At 43.8% G+C, this 20,131-nt stretch overlaps 1 protein-coding gene across 7 annotated transcripts in view; it reads left to right on the top strand.

Annotated features, from left to right (window-relative positions):
* Positions 1–20,131, top strand: part of KIF1A (kinesin family member 1A) — a 4,129,412-nt gene that overhangs the window by 2,980,264 nt on the left and 1,129,017 nt on the right. For all 7 annotated transcript variants that reach the window (XM_069618139.1, XM_069618143.1, XM_069618141.1 and 4 more), the window contains one exon: positions 18–230. In XM_069618139.1, coding sequence (XP_069474240.1) covers positions 18–230 — 213 coding nt within the window. The remainder of the gene's footprint in view (positions 1–17; positions 231–20,131) is intronic.

Here is a 20,131-nt window from a genome sequence, read left to right as displayed (position 1 = left end):
CTTTCTTCTCTACTTAGGTGGAGAAAACAAGGCATTACCTGCTGCTTCGTGAGAAGTTGGAGAGCACCATGAGTTTAGGCAATGATCTGCTGACCCCTTGCTTCAGTGAGGATTCCGAAACACGATACCCCTTGTCTTTCTCCTCCCAGTTATCGCGAGACATCGTCCTGAATGAAAATAACTTGCCACTGGAGTGCCCCAGCAGCCGGCAGAAGGAGCTGGCCGTAAAGGTTAGTCCTCGCACAAACACATGTCTCTTCTCATCTCATGGATGGACGCAATGGGGCCTCACAGTGAGTAGATATTCTTAGAGCAAGTATGCATTCTCTTTACTATGCATTTCTGGTCTTGTTTACAGTTAACTGATTGAAAAGGATTAGGAGTTTTAAAATGTCAGACAGTGTTCTATTATGGGCTAAGAAAGCTGGGTGATGTGTTATGTCCTTTTAACCTCAATGCTATAAAGTTCATCATTACAAGAATAAGCCAAGTGGTTCATAATTAGAGGATGTAAATGGATCAAGAAAGACAGTGGGCCTCATTATACGTCGACCTGTCCGGTATTAAAGTGCTGGTATTAACGTATACTGGACCGGCTGACTAAAGGTTGGCTGGTGGGAGACCTGAGTTACCTCAAACTAAAAGCTTTTGCCTTATCTGCAATAAACAAAAAATACATTATTACTGCACCGGTATTGCTGGTGACAGTAATGATTGTAATTGGTTATTTATAACACGGGATCAAACTTGTGTTGCTCTGCGTCGTCTTGCTACCAAGACCAGCATGTTGCCCCTGAGCTATCCTCCCAAGACAATTAACATGGGAATTTACACTGTCACTATTGTGCTGGAGGTGAATCCTCCAACTCTTTGCTGAAAAATCAGCAAAATCATCAGAATTACTGCCACAGTAATTCTGCCAAAAGAAAACCCCACATAGAGTCCTATGGAGTCAGACAAAATGGGGATTTACACCGCCGCAGCTAATCCGGTGCTAATTCGCTGGACCAAGTGGCAGTAACAGTAATTCAGTTGGGCAGTATTTTGGCAGATTTACTGCCAAACTTGTAGTGAGGCTGTAAGTGTTTGGTAGATTACAGTGAGGGATTGAGGAGTTGTGTATATCAGTAGAGGAGGTCAGGGCATTTTTCTGGTTGCTTTTTGAGTGGAGGGTGTTTTCAGACCTAGAGGTCAGGAGCTTTGTAGGTATCTTTGAGTGGCCAGGGTATTTTCTAAGTTATATGGGAGCTGGCTGTGTAGTTGGTAGGCTAGAATGGACATTGCATGGCTTTGTTTTTTATTCAAGGTTTCAGAGTGTTTAGTCATTTAGTTCAAGAGGCTTGTACATTGGAGCAAGGGGACAACGTGTTTTACATGTTAGTTTGATAGATCAAATTATTCTGTATGCCGGTATGAGTTATCAGGGTCTTTTAGATAGTGGTAGGTTTCAGGGGGCTTTGTAGGCCTTGGTAATGGTGTTGATGTGACATACATGAATCAGAAAGGTTTGTAGATTATTTAATACATTTATTTTTGGGTGTTTGTATATGCTTTTAACACAATTGCTTAATGGTCCACACTCAGGCACACGTATTTGACTTTCGTTTGGAAGGAGAAGTTGCTTTATGGAAGCCAAGAAGACATAAGTCCTTTGAGGCATATTCCTCAGAGTCATCCAAGGTGCTATCACCCCGCAAAGTGAGGTTGCAAAAACATTATTGACAATGCAGCAGAAATGGCTCTTTCTGAAGAAAACCCCTCTCCTTCATTTATTGTAAGTGAGACGTGAGGATCAGTGAATTTGAAGGAGAAAGGAATGTTTTTTCTGGTTAAAGTGAGACATTCACAGTGTTTTGAAGGTTAGGTGAGAGGTCAGAAGTGGTTACGATTGGAGTGAGAGTTCTCAGACTTGGGTGTTTGCATGCTAGTGAAAGAGAGAGCGAGTATAAAGCGTTTGGAAGGTTGCAGTGAGGGATTAGTACAACTTGTGAGGCGATTTTTGTCTTAGATTCTGAGATTTGGAGCAATAGATAAGAAGGTTTGCAGGTACTAATTAATACTCAGCGTAACTTCTAGGTTGCAGGAGAGCTGTTGGGCTATTTCCGATGCCTGAATGAAGAATACATGCTTTTGTATGTTTGTGCGGTGGTATGTTAATTTACTAAATTACCACCGAACTCGGTTACCCTTACCACCACTTGGTGCCATGAGTTTAACACAGAATTAAAAGCACCTTTGGGGCCCCCCTCCACCTAACCAAAGGAATTAAGAGATTCTGAATATCTGGTTGAGGCCGCCTTGTAGAAATCTCAGCCCACTGCTTGATATGCTGCTTCGCAGCAATCAAAATAGGCATGCACACTCCCTTTGAGTCCCATTACCCTCTCCATTCTTGCTGCAATCAGAATGAAAAACAAGTAGCATTTCAAGGCTAACAAGGGTACTTGCTTTGTAGCACGGGTACAGGGCACTTTTCACCAATAGCAGCCACAAGGAAAGTATAACAGCCCATAGTATAAATGCAAGACACAGATCATATGAAAAAAGTGCACATAATACAGACTAGATAGACGACTCAGATTAGCTGATTCATAGATTGCAAAAGAGCTCAAGCATGGATGCAGGAGACCAACTGGAAACAAGGATAAAGCTACACATACCAAAGCATAGAGAGCGAATGATGATTACATGCCACCAGGAAGGTGTTTGTATCCAGAGAGACTGGGATTAGAAGAGGGACATGGTGGGTCATTACGACCCAGGCGGTAAGTACACCAACTTTACCACCATGGTGTAAACTACGTTTACACCATGGTGGATGGCGGATTTACCGCCCCATTCCAAGGTGAGTGGGGCGGTAAATCCCCATTTCCCATTTACCCTTCCCCATTCCGATTTTTGCCCCATAGGGCATAATGGGAGTGGGGAAGGCGCTAATTACGGCACCGTAAATTACGGTGCCGTAATTAGCACCAAGGCGGTTTAGCGCCATGGATTTTAACGGCTGCTAAAAGCAGCCGTTAAAATTGCAATCAGGCGTTAAGGGTTAACGACGGCGTTAACCCTTAACGCCTGAGTTGTAATGAGGCCCATGGTTTTCAAGTAGTATTGACATTTGAAAGCAAAGAAACAAGTGGCTGTGTTTTGCAATATATCAATGCTCACTGCAGCCAGTGAAATCATGAGAGAGGCGTTTTAGAAGATCTTACCCTGAGAATCACTGAAATCACTCACAGTTATGGCAGGTTAGGCAATACGTTGGGCAATACGAGATTAGATGAGATTCCCAGGATCACCCATTGATTAAGAGGTGCTGCTGGGATTGTACCCACTGTGCAATTTCCGTACTTACCAACTTTATTTTCCAGTTCTCACCAAGAGCAAAAATAATACCATTTTATAGAATTTTGCTGCAGGTGCCTTGCTGGTAATTGCACCTGTTGAGCTAGAAAGAAAGAACATATATATGCAGGTTTATAAACTTCAGACATAGGAAAGGCTGAGTTGGCCTTGTTGGAATCTGGTATCGTAATCTTGCAAAGAACACATATTTCTACAATGAGTGCTTAACATGTTGATCTATATTCCAAACCATTGCTGCACTCAGATGTATCAATATGCATTTCAAATTTGGCTATTGCACATGATCAATATAATCCCCACAGAAAGGTAGACATGCTACAGTTGTCTCATAGTAAACGCATAAGTTATGTATTCCACAGTGAACACAAAAAGCATTAGAATTGATCATAGCCGAATGTATCTAACAAAAGACAGGTAATAGGTTTGCTGCATGTTATAAAATATCCTGGTGTATGCTTTTTGTGCTTGGTCAACAATGGGAACTAACTTCTTTAGATCAGTCAGCCTTGTGGGACCCCCCTTCAAGGTGGGGGCCTGGGGCAAATGCCCCTTTTCCCTCTCATAAAGACTTCTGTGTGCGGGAGTGGTGCTACGCTACTTAAATTAAGTTTTACCGTTCCTATACTTTTATTTTAAAAAGAAACCATTCTGGAAGGGTTTCATTTAAAATAAAAAAAGTGTAGGAGGAAGTTGAATCTTACACTTCTGTGCCCCGTGTCAGTCTGGTCATGCTGGAGCATTTGTTTTTTGCTTTCGCTTTCATGGGGATTCAAAACTGTGACCTACTAGATCAGCTCCAGGCTCACATCACGGTGATCTTTCGTAGAACTGGTGGGTTGCTGATCTTTTTTCAGTGGCCTGCTTAGGACAGAGCCCATTCCGAAGCCCTATCATGGCCCTGCTCCGGGTGTTCCCAAAGTAATCAGAATTATTCTTTTGCAAATAAGCAACTTCTTGTGAAAATACTGCAGGCACAGCTGTGCGTGTAGTTAATGGGTAGGTGAGAGGGGTGGCTTAAATCTTTAGCATGTCCCTTAAGAGGTGTGAATTGTGGGTAATTAAAAAGGTGAGGGTCCATAAATCTGCATTCTGTGGGGGCAATGAATATAGGTAATGGGGTCGTTTAAAATGCACTTTGCATTTTCCTTCACTGTGTCTCTTTCAGCCTTTACACAGTGCTGGTGTGGACTGGAAGAAAGGCGGGACCCAGCTATGGGGTTTGCATTGCGTGTGGGAGGGAGCGTGGTGATGGTGTTTGTGGGGAGCAGGGGAAGGCCAGCAGGAAACATTGTTCCTCCACTTCTTTTCGTACAATTCGACCCCTGAATTCACTACTTTGGTGGGAGAAGTTACTTTATTAAAGCATAAGAGGCATAGCTTTTGTGTGTCAAATTGCTCTGTGTCATCGAAGGTGTTGTCTGTCCTGCAAGTTATGGTTGTTAAACCCTTATCAACTATGCAGCAGAAAGAGCTGTTTCCGAAAAAAAGTATCCTTTAGCCGCCATCTTAAAGGCGTCGATTCTGAATTCAGTCAATTCTGGCCTCAGTCCTTGACCGCTCCATTGTTCCCCCCTGCGAACAATTGTGTGGCCGAGGGAACTCCCTAATGCCTTCGGAGGAATGTGACTAAGGCCAGTTCACATTAGTTTGGCTTCATTCCACCCTTTCATTTGTATTGAATGTTACAGTTCCACAAGAATTACATCCAAACATACATATATTAGCCTGGCCATTCCTGAGATAGGGGCGCTCATTATAACATTTTGATCAGTGAACAGAACAGGCTGATGATAGGTTTATGGTAGAACAGGAGAGAGAGAATAGAGATGCCGCGCTCTGAAACACTTGTGTATGAGCGCGATACGAATAAAATATCATAACATATACACGGGAAAATAGAGGAATGCCCAAAAGGAGGCATAAAAATACATACAGTAACATTTGTGTTGAGGGGGTCACACAGAATGGAGCTCCACATGTCAGAATTGGCGTATGAGTGCCTCCTTCACAGTGGTCGAAGTGGGTGAGAGAGGTGCTCCTCCAAGTTTTACTATTCCTATACTTTTATTTTAAAAAGGAACCGTTCCGGAATGGTTTCTTTTTAAGATTAAAGTGTAGGAAGAAGTTGAAACTTGCACTTTCAAAACCAGAGGAGCATGTGTTTGGGGGTTTGTTTTGTGCGTGGTGATGGGGTTTGTGGGGAGCGGGGTCAGGCCAGTATGGACCATAGTTCCACTACTTGTTTTCATACACTTCGAGCACTGCTGCTTCATACCCAGGAACACTGGATGTAACCCAAAAGGACTTTCCTTCTCCCCATACTCTGTGGAAGAACCTTTTGATGTAAGTGCCACTACTACACACATTAATTTCCGTTTAAATAGCTTTATTTCGTAAATATTGTGTTCCATAAAAGCAAACAAAAATCGACAATAAAAACAAGAATATTTCCATAAAAGATACAATATTACAATCAGAAATTCTACATATATTGTAGAGAGAGCAGCCATGGTGCAAGCAATACAATCACTTTATCAGGTTTGCTATTATACCTCTAATCCCAAGTATTCTGTAAGTATGTAGAACGCTGAACATAGTCATTTGCAGATAAATAATATCCATAAAAAAGTCAGTCATTAAAACATAGTAGAAACATCCCTGTTCATTATTAAAGCTTCCTGCTAAAATCTTAATAGAGAACCCAAAAAAATGTAATTGAATAGCAATGAAGTTATATAGCCTTTGAGGTGATTGCTGTACTCCTAAAGCCAACTGTATTTGCTAAAAATGTTGTTAGAGCCCAAGCTGCTACTGAATGATTTGCCTAGTGCAGATAGAGCAATCCCAGTTTGCTATTTCTAGCCCTTAAAATTGACAATAACATATGCCATCGAGAAAAAACCCGGCCAGCAGTAGGGCAAATTGTATAGGCTGGTGGCAGTGAAACCAGACCCGGGGGAAAGGGTTGCACCTTGTGTGATTGAGGTCACACCTACCGTGGCTCAGCAAGGGCTCCAGGTAGCCAACGCTGAGTCAGTGATAAGCCCGGCCAGGGCTGAACAGCTCTCGCCACAACAAAATGTAGAGGGGAGGTTTGGGGATGGGGGGCGGGAAAGGGGCAGTGCAAGGACCCAGGACCCTGGGAAAATGATGGTGGAAATGTGTCCTCGTACCCACAGATAATAGATCCCTGCCCCTAGCAGAACTAGAGCAGAGTTCTATAATTAACCCCGAAGCCAGGAGGGGAGATGCAGAGGAGGGGTGCGGGAGGGGGGTTGTTTAAGAGGATGGGGGTGGTAAAAGTGAGGTTTCTAGTCAAAGGGGCCCAGCACAAGCTATAAGCCCTCCTCCGTTACCCCGAAAGAAGAGTGTTCTAAGCAGGAGAAAGATGCTTGATTCCCTTCCTTGTTCTGTTATGCCCTCCCCAAGCGAAGAAGTAGTAAGCGGGGAGGCAAAATCAAAAGACCCACAGGGGCAAGCACGATGCAGGTGGACGAGGGGGCTGCAGCAACTGCCAATAGTGCGATGAACAGTGGCATTGAAGTACTGAAGGAGGTGGTGTCGGCAGTACATAAAGTCCTGGTAACTTTAACAACTGAGATAACCAGGCTGATAGACTTAAACAATCAGAGGTCCACCCCCTGTCCTGCCTTGCTGAATCAAGTCATGGGTGCAAGTTCCCTTCTCCCAGCTCACAGGTTAGGGATGGACCCCAGCCTATTGAAACCCCACCAATTAAACCCCAAGGGCAACCCCGAGGTGACAACTGGGACAAAGCTCTATTGGAGGTTATCCAGAACCTAGTTACTAAAGGGGGATATTCGTTCAGTGATAAATGGACCCCCGCCCCGAGTAACCCCCTAATCCACCCAGGGGCTCTATCATCCCTCAGCAGGCAATGTGGACAGACAGAAGGTAAGAACTATGGGACCTCCACACCTCAGGTATGACAACCTTTTGCAAACTAGCCACCAAGTGCTTTTGGCTAATGCACCAAAACTCATGGAGGGCTACCAGGAGAACCAGGAAGCACTTAACAATAAAGTAATACACTGGATTTGTCACGAGGGGATGCACGACAGCCATACGGGATGACATTGTACACTGTAGAAGATATAACCATCCCAGTGTTACACATGACTATATTCAGGTGACTTTGAAAGAGGAGTGGCTAGTGCAGTGTCTACTAAGCATTGAGACCCATGGCCAGTGGAGGAGCCACTTGGAGAGGGGTTCTCAACTTGAAGGCTGTTGATTGAGTGGCCCAAATGGACACGCTGCCAAGGCCCCAAAGTTCCCATCAAACTAAGATACTCTCTTGGAATATAGCAGGCCTCGCCAAACATTTTATTGATAGTGAGTGGCTTGACTTTCTATATTCATAAGATATTGTAGCATTCCAAGAGACGTGGGCCATGGAGGAGGTAGTCATCCAGGGTTATGAGATCTTCAAGGTAAAAGCTGGAAAAGTCCCAGAAGGGAGACCTTTCTGTGGGTTGGCACTCGATCTCAAGGCTGCACTTAATTGGGAAGCCAGGCAATTGAACACAGGGTCTGACGATCTACAATTTGTCGAACTATCCTTGCCCAACCAGGAATCTGCTTTGTTGTTTAATGTCTATAACAGGCTGAAGGTCATTACCAGTAACAACGCAGTCTCGGCTCTGTGTGACTCAGTAGACTGACTGGGGTTGTCCAGTAAGGGACCAACATTTAGTATGACCCTTGGCAATTTCAATGCTTCTCTGGAAACCCACAGATAGTTGAAAGGCCTGTGGGGCGATGAAGATGAGGCTTGGGCTATTCCTGATATAAGGGCAAATACACCCGGGAGAATCCACTCAGAGACCTTTGAGGTGGTAAGAGGGCTCAACACTGTCGGCTTAAGGTGTTGCAATGGCCGTTTTCCAACCAGTTAGCAAATGACACCTATCAATGCCCAAAAGGTTCATCAAGAATAGACTATGCCCTGGTTTCGGGTAAAGATTGGCATAGGGTTAGGGGCTTCTCAATCGATGGGAAAGCGATCACAAACCGATTACGCTTTCCCTCATAAATGTTGCCGTCCTACCGTCCATGGTGACGGACCAAACAACTGGTCTTGTAGCCTATGGCCATGCTCGACGGTCGATCAAATGGGTGAATATCAACTTGGACCTTTTAGGCCCAACACTGTATGATAGAATCTTGTGCCAAATTGAAATAATTTGTAACCCTAGCATTTGCAACGAAGACATATGCTTGAATGATAAAGCATTGCAGGAGGCATTGGGGTTTATGCTATCTGCCCCAGCAAAACGAATTAGAGAAGGGGCCAAGAAGCGGGTGGCTTGGTTCGACAGGGATTGCATAGTAGCTAAAAGGGTCCTAATTGCCTACACGAGAGGGGTCTGTCAGGTGGACAGGTACTGCCTTGCCTTCAATTTATGAGAAGATCATACAAGTCACTCATAGCCACTAAAAAGATATGACACATCCAAGAGTGTGCAAAGGCTAAGGATGGTGTAGGTTTCTGGAGGGTGGTTACCGATTCTGATTTGAAAGGCGACATCACGGCACCGGAAAGCATAAACCCGACTAGGTGGCATAACCATTTTGAAGCCCTGTATAGCGATCAACTTAGGCACGACAAATCGATCCCCCTGAGAGTTGCTTGCCCAGTTGCACTTCAGGCTATAGAGACCTTTATCCAGTTAAATTTCTCAATTGAAGAAGTGGCTAGGGCCATAACAGTGCAGAAAGGGGGAAAAGTGCTGGGCCCGGATGGGGTCCAGGTGGATTTGTACAAAAGCAAAATGGCAGTCTGGGCATCAGTGCTCACCAGGATATTTAATGCTATCCTGTCCCAGGGTCGGGTCCCAGAGACTTGGACAATGGCAGTGATTTTCCCCATTTTCAAGAAGGGGGACATGGCTTACTCTTGTAACTACTGATCCATATCGCTGTTGGATGCGATGGGAAAAACCTGTGCAAAAGTAATCCTACAGCACCTAACGGCGTGCGTCAAGGAAACTAACCAACTAAGTCACCTTCAGGCGGGGTTTCAATTAGGGAAAAGCACTGTTGACCAAAGCTTTAGGTTCTATTTAATCATCCAGAAACACCTAAGGATTACAAAGACCATCCTGTATGGGGTCATTGTGGACCTTAAAGCAGCTTTTGACAGTGTTTCCGGAGAAACCCTTTCGGCAGTACTGAGGGCCAAAAACATCCTTGAAGAACTGCTATGCCCGATCCAACTCTGTTAGATGGGGATTGGGGAGCAAAGTAACAGACTAGTTTTGGGTGGCTATAGGGGTCCGGCAGGGATGCATCCTGGCACTCATTTTATTCTGCTTATACATAAATACATATATGTGAGTATCCAGGAGGAAAATGAGGATCCCCGAGGATGGGGGGCAAACTTATTCTGGTTCTCTTTTTTGCGGACAATGCCGTCCTTTTGTCTACTTCCCCGATGGGTCTGCAGCGTGCCCTGAGCACGTTCAATAGTGAGTGTGTCAAAGTAGGATTATAAATAAATTCCTCAAAAACTAAGGCTATGGTTTTCTCAGCAAAAACCGCGATGTCAGATCCCTTAAACTTGCAGGCAAATGGTGGTACTATAGAGCAGGTGGATTGGTACGATTACCTGAGGATACGATTTTTAAAGGGGGGTGCGGTGGGAGTACCAGGTGCACAAGCCATCCTGTTGCTCCCCCATGTACCCCAACTAGCTCCTCTCGCATGGAATGTAATCTCCCACCAATTGATGAAGAACTAGCAATTAGGCCAGTTTTATATTGGGTCAGGATCTGGGGTAGCCGGGAACTTAAGGAATATCCCTAGACCTTGGAACATGTTCTATCTCTGAGGGGTTGGCAGAAGATCCCCTGACTGGTGCATGTGAAACAATGGCTGGCACAGCTGGGGCTCTCTCTCCATTGGCTGAGCCCGCGCCAGATGGAGCACAATGCCAAAAAAGGATGCCTTCAGAAGATACAAGGAGATGAGAGCTAGGACCCTCAAACTTGCTTTGGCCATGGGCCCGGCGTATCTTGCCACAAAAGAGTGCCACAAAACCAGCATTTGCCCGGGCGCTGTACATAAGGCTACGCCTGGGATTGTTGCCACTACGAGATATAACTAAAAAGTGGGCGGGTCAGAAAATTCTGTGTGCCCACCTTGTGCGAAAATGGGGTGAAAACAATGGTGCACTTCTTATTATTCTGTGACGCATTAAAAGACCTCAGAGTAACGTACCTGATACCCCTGTTTAGACTACTTGGTGTCCGAACTGTTAGCAAAGCTATCCACCTATGCAAGGAGTCCACAGACTTGACCATTGCTCACTTTGTCACTAAAAATATTCATAGAGCCTGGCTAAGGAGGAACAAGGCCCTTGTGGGTACCTCGTGAAGGTTCTGAAATGAATAAACCTCCACACCTAAAATTGCACCCCTGATGAAGGGATCACTGACCAGGGTCTGCCAGGACTTTGGACGATAAAATGTTGTATCGTATGTGGTACTCTTATCTCATTTTTATCAAATGTTTTTAGAGCTCATGAATTGATGATAATTTTAACAATATTTACTGTTGGGATGTTCTGTGATAATTGTTTGTTGTGATGCTAACCGCTGTGGCTTATGCCGAATAAAAGTTATTTTGATTTGATATAACATCTCAGATATACATATTTTGTGCAACAAAAAATAAAACATGAAATGGGCATTACGGCGCGGAGGGGGAAAATTGACTAAATACTGTTAATGTTTCATCGTATCTGCTTTGGCATAATGTAGGTCTGTTTTTTTTTAAATTAAGACCATGGAATCTAAGTTTTGTAAAAGACAGCGGTCCATCAAAAAGATACTGTAGTTAAGGTATGATTGCTTACCACGCCCCCTCCATATCGCTAGCATGGCGCAATTTAATGGTTTCTTTAGTTCAAGCTCTTCGCAAGGGCTTATCAAAACATTGTCAATGCAACTTAAAATTGACATGCTAGAACGGTTCTGTGTTTGTAAATTGGATGCAGTGCTTAGCTTGAGCTGAACTCTGTGAAGCATTTTTTGAATAAATTTCAACCACTGAATTTTCAAGCCATAATCTGCTTTAAGCAAATTGTGCAGTACAAGTTTGTAAAATGAGCTTGTTTGTTGTTTCTGTGGGATGTTGACGCCAATTTTGCTTGATCTTCAAGGGAGCGCATGCTGGACTCATTATGGATGGCAAAGACTGGGTCGGCATTGGGAAGAGCCAGAGTCTTCTTACAGAAGCTATTTTGGACTATTTGGAGGCAGACCATATTTTGGGAGCCCCATGTGCCCATCCCAAATAAAGCAACTGAATTGACCTTGGCCTTGTTTGCTCGTAGCATCATGTCAAAAGGCTGCACTTTCGGCAAAGGTAAAGAGGCCCTTGATGGGGCCTCTTAATTTTCTATTAAGCTTAGACACTGGTCACCTTTCTAGCTCTAATAAAACCCCTCCCACTTTTATCAGCAGTGGGAGTTCGCATCTGGCCTTATAAGGCATAGGCAGTGAAATCGTAAAGTGTATGTGTTAGGAGCTTTATCTTCCCCAACTCCTGTGGTCTTGTGGTCACAGATGGCATATATGGGTACCTATACTCTTTGACCTCCGGGCTGGCACACTATAACTACATTGGTTTGGGTGGTGGAGCCTATGAGTTAAATACTATGCTCTGACAAGGCACCAGCTTGCTTTTTTACAAGTTTGAATCTCATGGTACCCCTACACCCATCCCTGGTTGACGAATTAAGTACCATTTGAATGGATAATAACCCTAGCTCACAACGCTTAGCAGGCAGAGGGCTCTGGCATGAATCGCTGTGTAAGAACACAAATTATCACAGTTCCAAAAGTAATTTCTCGGTATCGGTGAAGTATACTGATGAGCGATGACACCATAAGGTGGGACTTAGATTGCATCAAAGCTGGGTAAAATTACAAAACATAAATAGCGTATAAATATCTTTAAAATTCAATTATAGTGGCGCAAGAGTAGTTGTCACTGTCAGGAAAGTATACTGCTGAGGAATGACAACTAAAGTGTGAGTCGGCGAAGCTAAATAAAAGCTAAATAACATAAAATCAAGAGTGCAGAAAAACTGTAAAAAGATGACATTTTAGAGGCTCACAAGAAGTCACTCAATATCAGCAAAGTATATAGATAAGGAATGACATCTTAAAGTGGGATTCAAAGAGATGTGCATGTACATTGAATACATAAGGTCTACAAATAACTATAAGATGACATTTAAGATGTCCCAACATATTTGTTCACTATCAGTGATTTATACGGATGAGGAATGACACCTCAGAATTCTGATTAATAGAAGTTTGAAAATGAGTAACATAACATAAAGAGTGTACATAACTAATGCAATACGTAGCCACTCACTATCAGCAAAGTAAATTGATAACACCTCAAAAGTGTCAAGCCAACCTTATTGATGAAAGGCAATCCCTTCCTCTTCCTCCACTGTTGAGTGCAAGTAGCTGTTTCTCTGAGGTAGTTCCTACCTGGCCCCAGGTCAACACCTGGGGGGACAATTCACACCTTGCGCATAGGTTAAGCTTCTCCTTAGCTCTGGAAGGACAGCCACAAGATTTGATAAATACTGCATGCCTCCTTTTGCGATGGATTATTCTTCAGCACTTGCTCAGAGATGTATATTCTCATTAGGCACAGAAAGTGTCCATTCTACCACCCAAAGCCCACTTCTTACACTGTCAGCATTATTCCCTTCCATTTTCTGTGGCTGTAGCACCTCTTTCGGGCCAAGAGATGGTGCACCCTTCTTTGTAGGGCACACCAAGGAACCTATACTCCACCCTTAATCATTCCATCTCCTCATCTCATCCACCTTTTTATCAACCCCCGACCCCCTTACAGGTTTGCAGCATCGTTTTGAATTCAAGGTTATATAGCTACTTCAACAGCAGGTGAATGGGGCCATACACTGGAAATTCATCTTTGGCTAGTGGCCTTGTATGTAGGGTGAAATGTTTTTAGGCTTGTTGGAGACACTTACTTGGGCTGACTTCTCTGAAACACCACCAGAGGTTCTGGCTCCTTCCTTGATCACCTGTCTCTATCCCAGTCACTTGAAAAATGCCTTACAAATGACACTCATTGCCCTGGTGGCATTGTCATGATGGGCTACGGTCCAGCAAGCCCACTGAGCACAGCACCTGAGCAGGTTAGATTCAGGTTACATTGAGGTTTAGAATGGCTGTCTGTCTGCCAACCAACATACAACATGAGCGCTTGGGGTTGACGTATCTCAGGCTGCCCTTGCTCTGACCAAACCTTCATGTGTCAAATAACCCTTAGCATCTTGGTTATGGTTATTAGTATTAGAGTATTTATTGAGTGTGAACCTGCTTGGGAAGCAACAGAGTGCTTAACAAGTCATAGTGGGAAAACACAGCGAGGGAAGGATGTCATCAGGAATCAATGCCAGGGAGAGGGAAGCTTGCAGCAGGGGAGGGGGAGGGAGGACTATTAGGCAGCAAGATATCTACAAGCACCTAGGGGAGGAAATGCGGAGAGCTGATCACCCAAGTCTCAGGTTAGGTGAGGAGTGGATGAGAGTGTGGACGGATGGGCCATTCTTTGAAAAGGAGGTTCTTGATCTCCTTCCAGAAATGTTGATGGATATAAATGAAATCTCCAGACTGCCCTCTCCTGTCATCCAGTAACGCGCAGACTTTTATTTCACAAAGTATATAAGGTATTTGAGAGAGCGAGGGAGGCAGAGAAAGATGTACTGTAGCACAGTTAGAAAATGAGATTAGCGCTGTATGCGGAAGCAATAACTTGCAATTCTTTGGTATACCATTCTTGTCTAGTTAGGCCATTTTATTATTTGTTATCTGTGGCTTCAGAATTGTATGTGCAGCTCCCTAACATGCCCATAGAGCTATCCACTGGCTTGGTCCAGTACTATCATGCCCAAATCTACTTTTCAACACACAAGATGTATACCAACCAAGCCAGACACATACACAAATACTATTTTAACACCTCTCCCAACACACATCCAACAACAGAACACTACACCACTACAACCAACTTACATATCAGAGCCATGGCCAATCCATTCCAGCGGACGAGTCACTCCCTGGACTCAAACAATTATATGCTCTTATCACATAACTCTAAGAAATAGACACCCACTCAGAGCTTCAGAGCTTGAGCTACTTTTGGTCTGCATGCATCAACAAAGCTTTCTTGAATTTTTCCTATCCCCCGCTAAAGTAACACGCATGCTCATTCAGATCTTCCACAATGCCTGAATACCATGCAGATGGCAACAGAGAATGGTATAGATCACAGTAATGTAGCATTATTATTATTAGTATTATTATTTTCCCAAAAGCAATCCTGGAAGCGAAGCGATATTGGTGAAAGCTTTGATCTTGGACAGGTTGTAAGTTTCCTACAGGAAACATATCAGAGATTTTACTCCTACACTTATGGTACTGATGACAATGGTCTGAGCCCCTACAAAAGCCCCTGCTCCTTCTGTTTTACTGTAAGCATTCTGGTCCACCTTCCCCTACCTCTAATCTTCGTACTTATCCCTTTTACTAGGATCCCAAACTAAACAAGTTGATATGCACCCTGATGCTGCACTGAAATAGATGAAGAGGAAGCCCTGTCCAAGGCCAAGTGTTTTCATTCCATATCTGATGATATAATCGTATGGATGGTCCTTAAACCAGATGACCTTGTGGTGCCAAGAAGAGGTAGTTATCTCCCTTATGCTTTAATGAGCCTAAGTATGGCCATTGATATATGAAAGAAGCATACCTCATAATTTAACAATTGGACAGCAAATACAAAGTCACTACGGGTGAATGATATATTGCATCCTCCAGCCAACTCCTATATGGTGGACATGACTCTGCATAAAAGCATGGCGAGGAGCCTGGTTACCTCCACAGCTGCCACACTTGATAGGCAAATCAAGCAGATAGACCACATGAGTAAAACGGTTTTCCATTGGACACATTCCTCCCACATATTCCTCATTTTATTAAATATCCTAAACAAGTCAACTCTGGACACTTTTTATTTGCTACCAGTTGGCATTGTGTGACTCCAGCATTGGCCCTTCCTCTCGTAAGCACCATTTCATGCCCTGATGATATCACAAATGTATATGATTGGATCCATCTGTGACATTTACACTCATTTACATCTTTTTGCTCTATGCGCACGCGACTTCATGGTCACTCAATGAAATTTGAAATATTGATATCTAAATCAGGCTTTAAATTCTGCAAAAATAGTCACTGGTCGAAGTTGGTGACTGATCCGAACAGGGGAGGACTATAATCCTTTAGCCTGGGTGGTCAAGTGTACATTTCTGGTTCATTGTACAGTGGCCTGAGCCCAGAATACAGTGGACCCAACTTGCAGAACAAGTGAACTATCAACATCTCCCCTCCCACACATTCTCAAGGATATATAGCAGAAATTAATATAATTTTCATTTCATGCAACATATCTTTCAGTTATGTTTGGATTTGCTTAGTGACCCGGACTCCAGGAAACTCCCCAAAATACCAAACATAGTAAAAAAAAGATTTCACCAGGTTAATATATTTGGGATATTTGAGATACTTGTGATAAGCTGGGATTTCAGCCCAGGTTTCATTGTGTCCCAGTTTGCAATTTGACAGCAGACTTCAGCTCCTCCCGTCCAATCCTATCTTTACCTTTAGACCAATGTAAAGAGTTGACAAAGCCAGATAATTCTGTGATAGGGCTGAGCTATTACTGAACCAGAGGGTCTGGTTTCACTCTTACAGCCAAATATGAGATGGAACAGCAAAAGACCCATACCTGCCTTCCTGCCTCCCCAGCCCACAACATAAAGCCCTTACCTTGTACACTGTCTACCAGACCCCACAATAAAAGAGACTCACTTGGCATCATGCCTTCCCACCAGTAGACATTGTATAAATGGTTAAAAATATACATATTTATAGATTAACACTATAGACTAATAAACCCATATGAGTGATACTTTACAGATCATTTAGGAAAATACGGCACAGTGATAAAACGTAATTTGCTCAGGATCACATGACCTATGAGGTGTGAAAAGTGGAGATTTGATCCCTGTCTTCCTGGTTCCACAATTTTAAACAAAAACGTATTTATTGCATTAAAATTGATCAACAATTGTTTAGCAAAGAACGAAGGAAGTGATCCTAAAAGTAATCCTGGAATAAGGAAGTCAGATTCCTGCGACAGGACCTGTCTCCATACAAACGTCTTCAAGAAATCAGACAAGTGCAATTATGTTTTTTGTGCTGTGGCCCTGGTTTAACAAGTTCCACCATATTGACGAATTCGAAATTGCAAAGTCTGAAAAGAGTGGTCTGAAAAGTTTTGTATGAAGATCTTTCAAAGCTGTACACACCGTGACCAAATGGATTAGAGATTCAGTTTCAGGGAGAATTTTGCAGTATTAGCAGTGGTTATCTTTTGACCTGCCTCTTATAGCCTGGATCTCGTTTGTTAATTGATTCAATCGGGCACTCATGAATTGATCTCTGACCTTTTTGTCCGGGAATCGTGCCAAGTAGGCGAAAACAGTGTTCAATTTGCAACCCTCAGTTGGTAAATGTGCTACAGAGTGATAGGAATTGGCAAATTCCATAGTTTGAATCCAGTCATAGATTTTCAATTTGTCACCAGTTGTTCCAGCGAGCTTCCAATTTCTGCAAGGCAGATCGTCATTTGGGAACGCCAATCCTGCAACGATGTATTGTTTCCCTGTATCATTTCATGATGGATTATCTCCAAAGTTACTGGTCTCGGAGTGGAGCAGCATTTCCCATATTGAGCCAGTCTATTCTATTTAACTATTCTATTTAATTCTCCTACGAGCTGCAAAAAGGATCCTACCGTTCCTGTCATTCGCCAACAAAACTCTTACCATCATCGTTCTATTTCTCATCGTCTATGTACCATGAGGGACAGTTCTTAATCCTCGTTGACGTTCCGAAGCTCAATTTCTTCGTTTTCCTCTTGTTTATTTCAAGACCATTGTTGTTGATGTAGTCTTGAAGTGAGTTGAGTTGCCTCTGTAGACCAATCGGGGTCTGGTCGATGAGTACCACATCATCGGCGTATAGCAATCGTGGGAGCTGGAGTCCTCCAACCTTAGGGGGGAATGATCTTGTTGCCAGGAAGGCATCAGGCATGTCCTCTAAGAAGAAGTTAAAGAGTGCCGAGACCATGGGGCATCCCTGTTTTACGCCTCTTAGATTTTTAACTTCTCTGGACAGTATCCTAGCCTGACTTAATCTCACTCTTAAGGTACTTGTCGAGGGCAAGGCTAACTCAGCCTTTTATCCTTCCGAAGTCGATAAATGAGTACCAATTTCAGTTGGGTGATATTGTATGTAAATATGAGCTCTGTAAAGTGCTTTGGATTAAGGCGCTATATAAATAACACATCACATCACATCAAAGCAGGGCCCTATCCACTTGGTCGAAGGCTTGGACGAAGTCCACAAAGACCATGTAGATCTTACCCTTCCGCTCGTGTGAATTTCCATTCAGGGTTTGCAACAGCAGAATATTAACAGCAGTGCCCAGCCCCTTCACAAAACCTGTTTGGAACAGGTCGAAAGAGTTGCTTAACCAACATCAGGTATGAAGATGGCCCAGGATGATAGAGCTGTACAATTTACTGATTACGTCAAGGAGAGCGATCGGGCGAGAGTTCTTCGGATCATGCCGATCACCTTTTTTATGGATCGGGACCATGATCCCTCTCCTCCACGAACTTGGCACCTGATGGGATGTTGAGATTTGTTTGAACAAGATGGATATGAAGGCTTCCCAAGTCTGCACAAACTCAGCATAGAGTGTGTTAGCCCGTCTGGGCCTGGTGCTCGAGAAACCTTCTGTCTTCTTATTCGGTCTACAATCTCATCACTGTCTTTGTTCGTAACCCACGGACCAATGCTCTGCAAAGATGTCCCGTTTAGTCCAACAGCCCTGGTCGAAAACAGTTTTTCAAAGTGGTTTATCCACGTTTCCTCGCTTATTGGGTCTAGCAGATCGCTGGTTAGAGAAGAATCATCCGTTTTTCTCAGGGACCAGAATTTGCGTGGGTCCTTGTCAGCTAAGGCTTTCAGCATAGCCTCTGCGTCGTTCTGGTATCTCTGATACTTTGATGTGCGCAACCAGTTTTTATAGCTTGACCATGCCAACTTAGCTTCAGCAAGCTCTTTCGATAAACCTGATTTCTTAGCAACATGGTTCAGCTTTCGCAATAATCTTCTCTTGGGCACCAAAACTGGATCAAAACAATGTTTGGAGGCCTTTACCAATGGGCCCCTATTTTTGGCTTTAGAGCAAAACTCCTCCAGCAGAGGTGAGTATTTGACTGATGTAGCAGCTGTCTCAAAAGTTTTTGTTAGGGACCGTATCTTTACGGTTGTCAGTCTGAGGCATGTTCCAGCTTTGCAGGGTTCTATCAGTGGCAGTTTATAGGCCTGGATGTTTCTACTCACTGCTTTCCAAGCCAAAAGAAGAAGATGGTGATCACTGTGAATTGTCTTAATCATCTGGAAGTTGATAACCAGAGGCAGGAAGTTGGCAAATACGTAGATATAATCAAGGGTCGATGAGTGGGCCAGGTTTTCCCATGTCGGTTGAGATGGCGAGTCGCCACTGAAGTTGCACTTAAGGAGTGACATTGCTCTCAAATCCATCAGGGAATTCCATAGATTGTGTCTCGCATGTCATGGGTCATCGTAGTTCCAGCCTGGTTCTTTATTTGTTTTCACTAAATCGGGTAAGTTTAAATCACCACAAATAATAATGTACTTCAACTGCTGGGTGATCAATGTGTCGTCTAGATGTTTGGTAACCTGACTTATGAATAAGTCGTCCGAAATCAAAGCCGGGTTCCAATAGACGTTAATGATTGTAATTTTACTCAAGTTGTTTCGGCCAGCAGAAAGAGGGTCAGACGCCCATTCAATCACAACCTCTTGAATAAGGTGGTTTATTGAAGCAGACTTCAAAAGGTTCAGGCTGCACCCTGATTTTACTGCTGCGAGAAGACCCGCCGATGGGCGACCGATAGCCCCCTTAGTCGCAGGACTAATTGACAGCTCAAAGCCATCTAGTGCTGGTTTCTTCATTAGCCAGGTCTCCTGGAGACAAAGTAGGTCATACTCTCCCAGGTTTACGTTGCTTGGTCTTAGCAAATGGGAGAACCCCTGGTGTTCCAGGAGGCCAATTTCAAAAATTCTGGCACGGCTGATGTTTTGGTCGTATGATGGTCTCGCCGTTGTTCAACTAAGTTGCAGCTGGGTTGCTAAGATGAGTTGTTAGGCGCCAGAGTAGTTGCCAGCCAAGACCAATCAGATGCTGCAAGGTTGGGCCTCTTTAAAGGGTCCTTTGCATTCACGTTACCCACTTGCCTGGTGGACGAGCTCGGCTGGAAAATTATGTTTAGTTTCAATTCAGGGCCCAGATTCAAGTATGGTAAAGATGTCCCGAAGCCAGCTGGTCCTTGTCTCCACTGATGTTGACTTATGTCTTTGGTGTGTGTAGTTTTAGGAGACGGTCAAGGTTGGGGATGACTTGGCCTGGCTTCGTCTGCCAAGTTTGCACTTGTCAAGTGAAACCCCAGCATCAATAGACTCTCTGTGGAGTCTAACAACATGTTTTTGACAACTGTTGAAGGGATGTGGAGGAACACTGAATCCAGGCATTT

Source organism: Ambystoma mexicanum, chromosome 10 (genome assembly GCF_040938575.1).
Source record: "Ambystoma mexicanum isolate Mex_15411 chromosome 10, UKY_AmexF1_1, whole genome shotgun sequence".
In the NCBI taxonomy this organism is placed as follows: domain Eukaryota; kingdom Metazoa; phylum Chordata; class Amphibia; order Caudata; family Ambystomatidae; genus Ambystoma; species Ambystoma mexicanum.
This window is presented reverse-complemented; position numbering and strand designations above follow the sequence as displayed.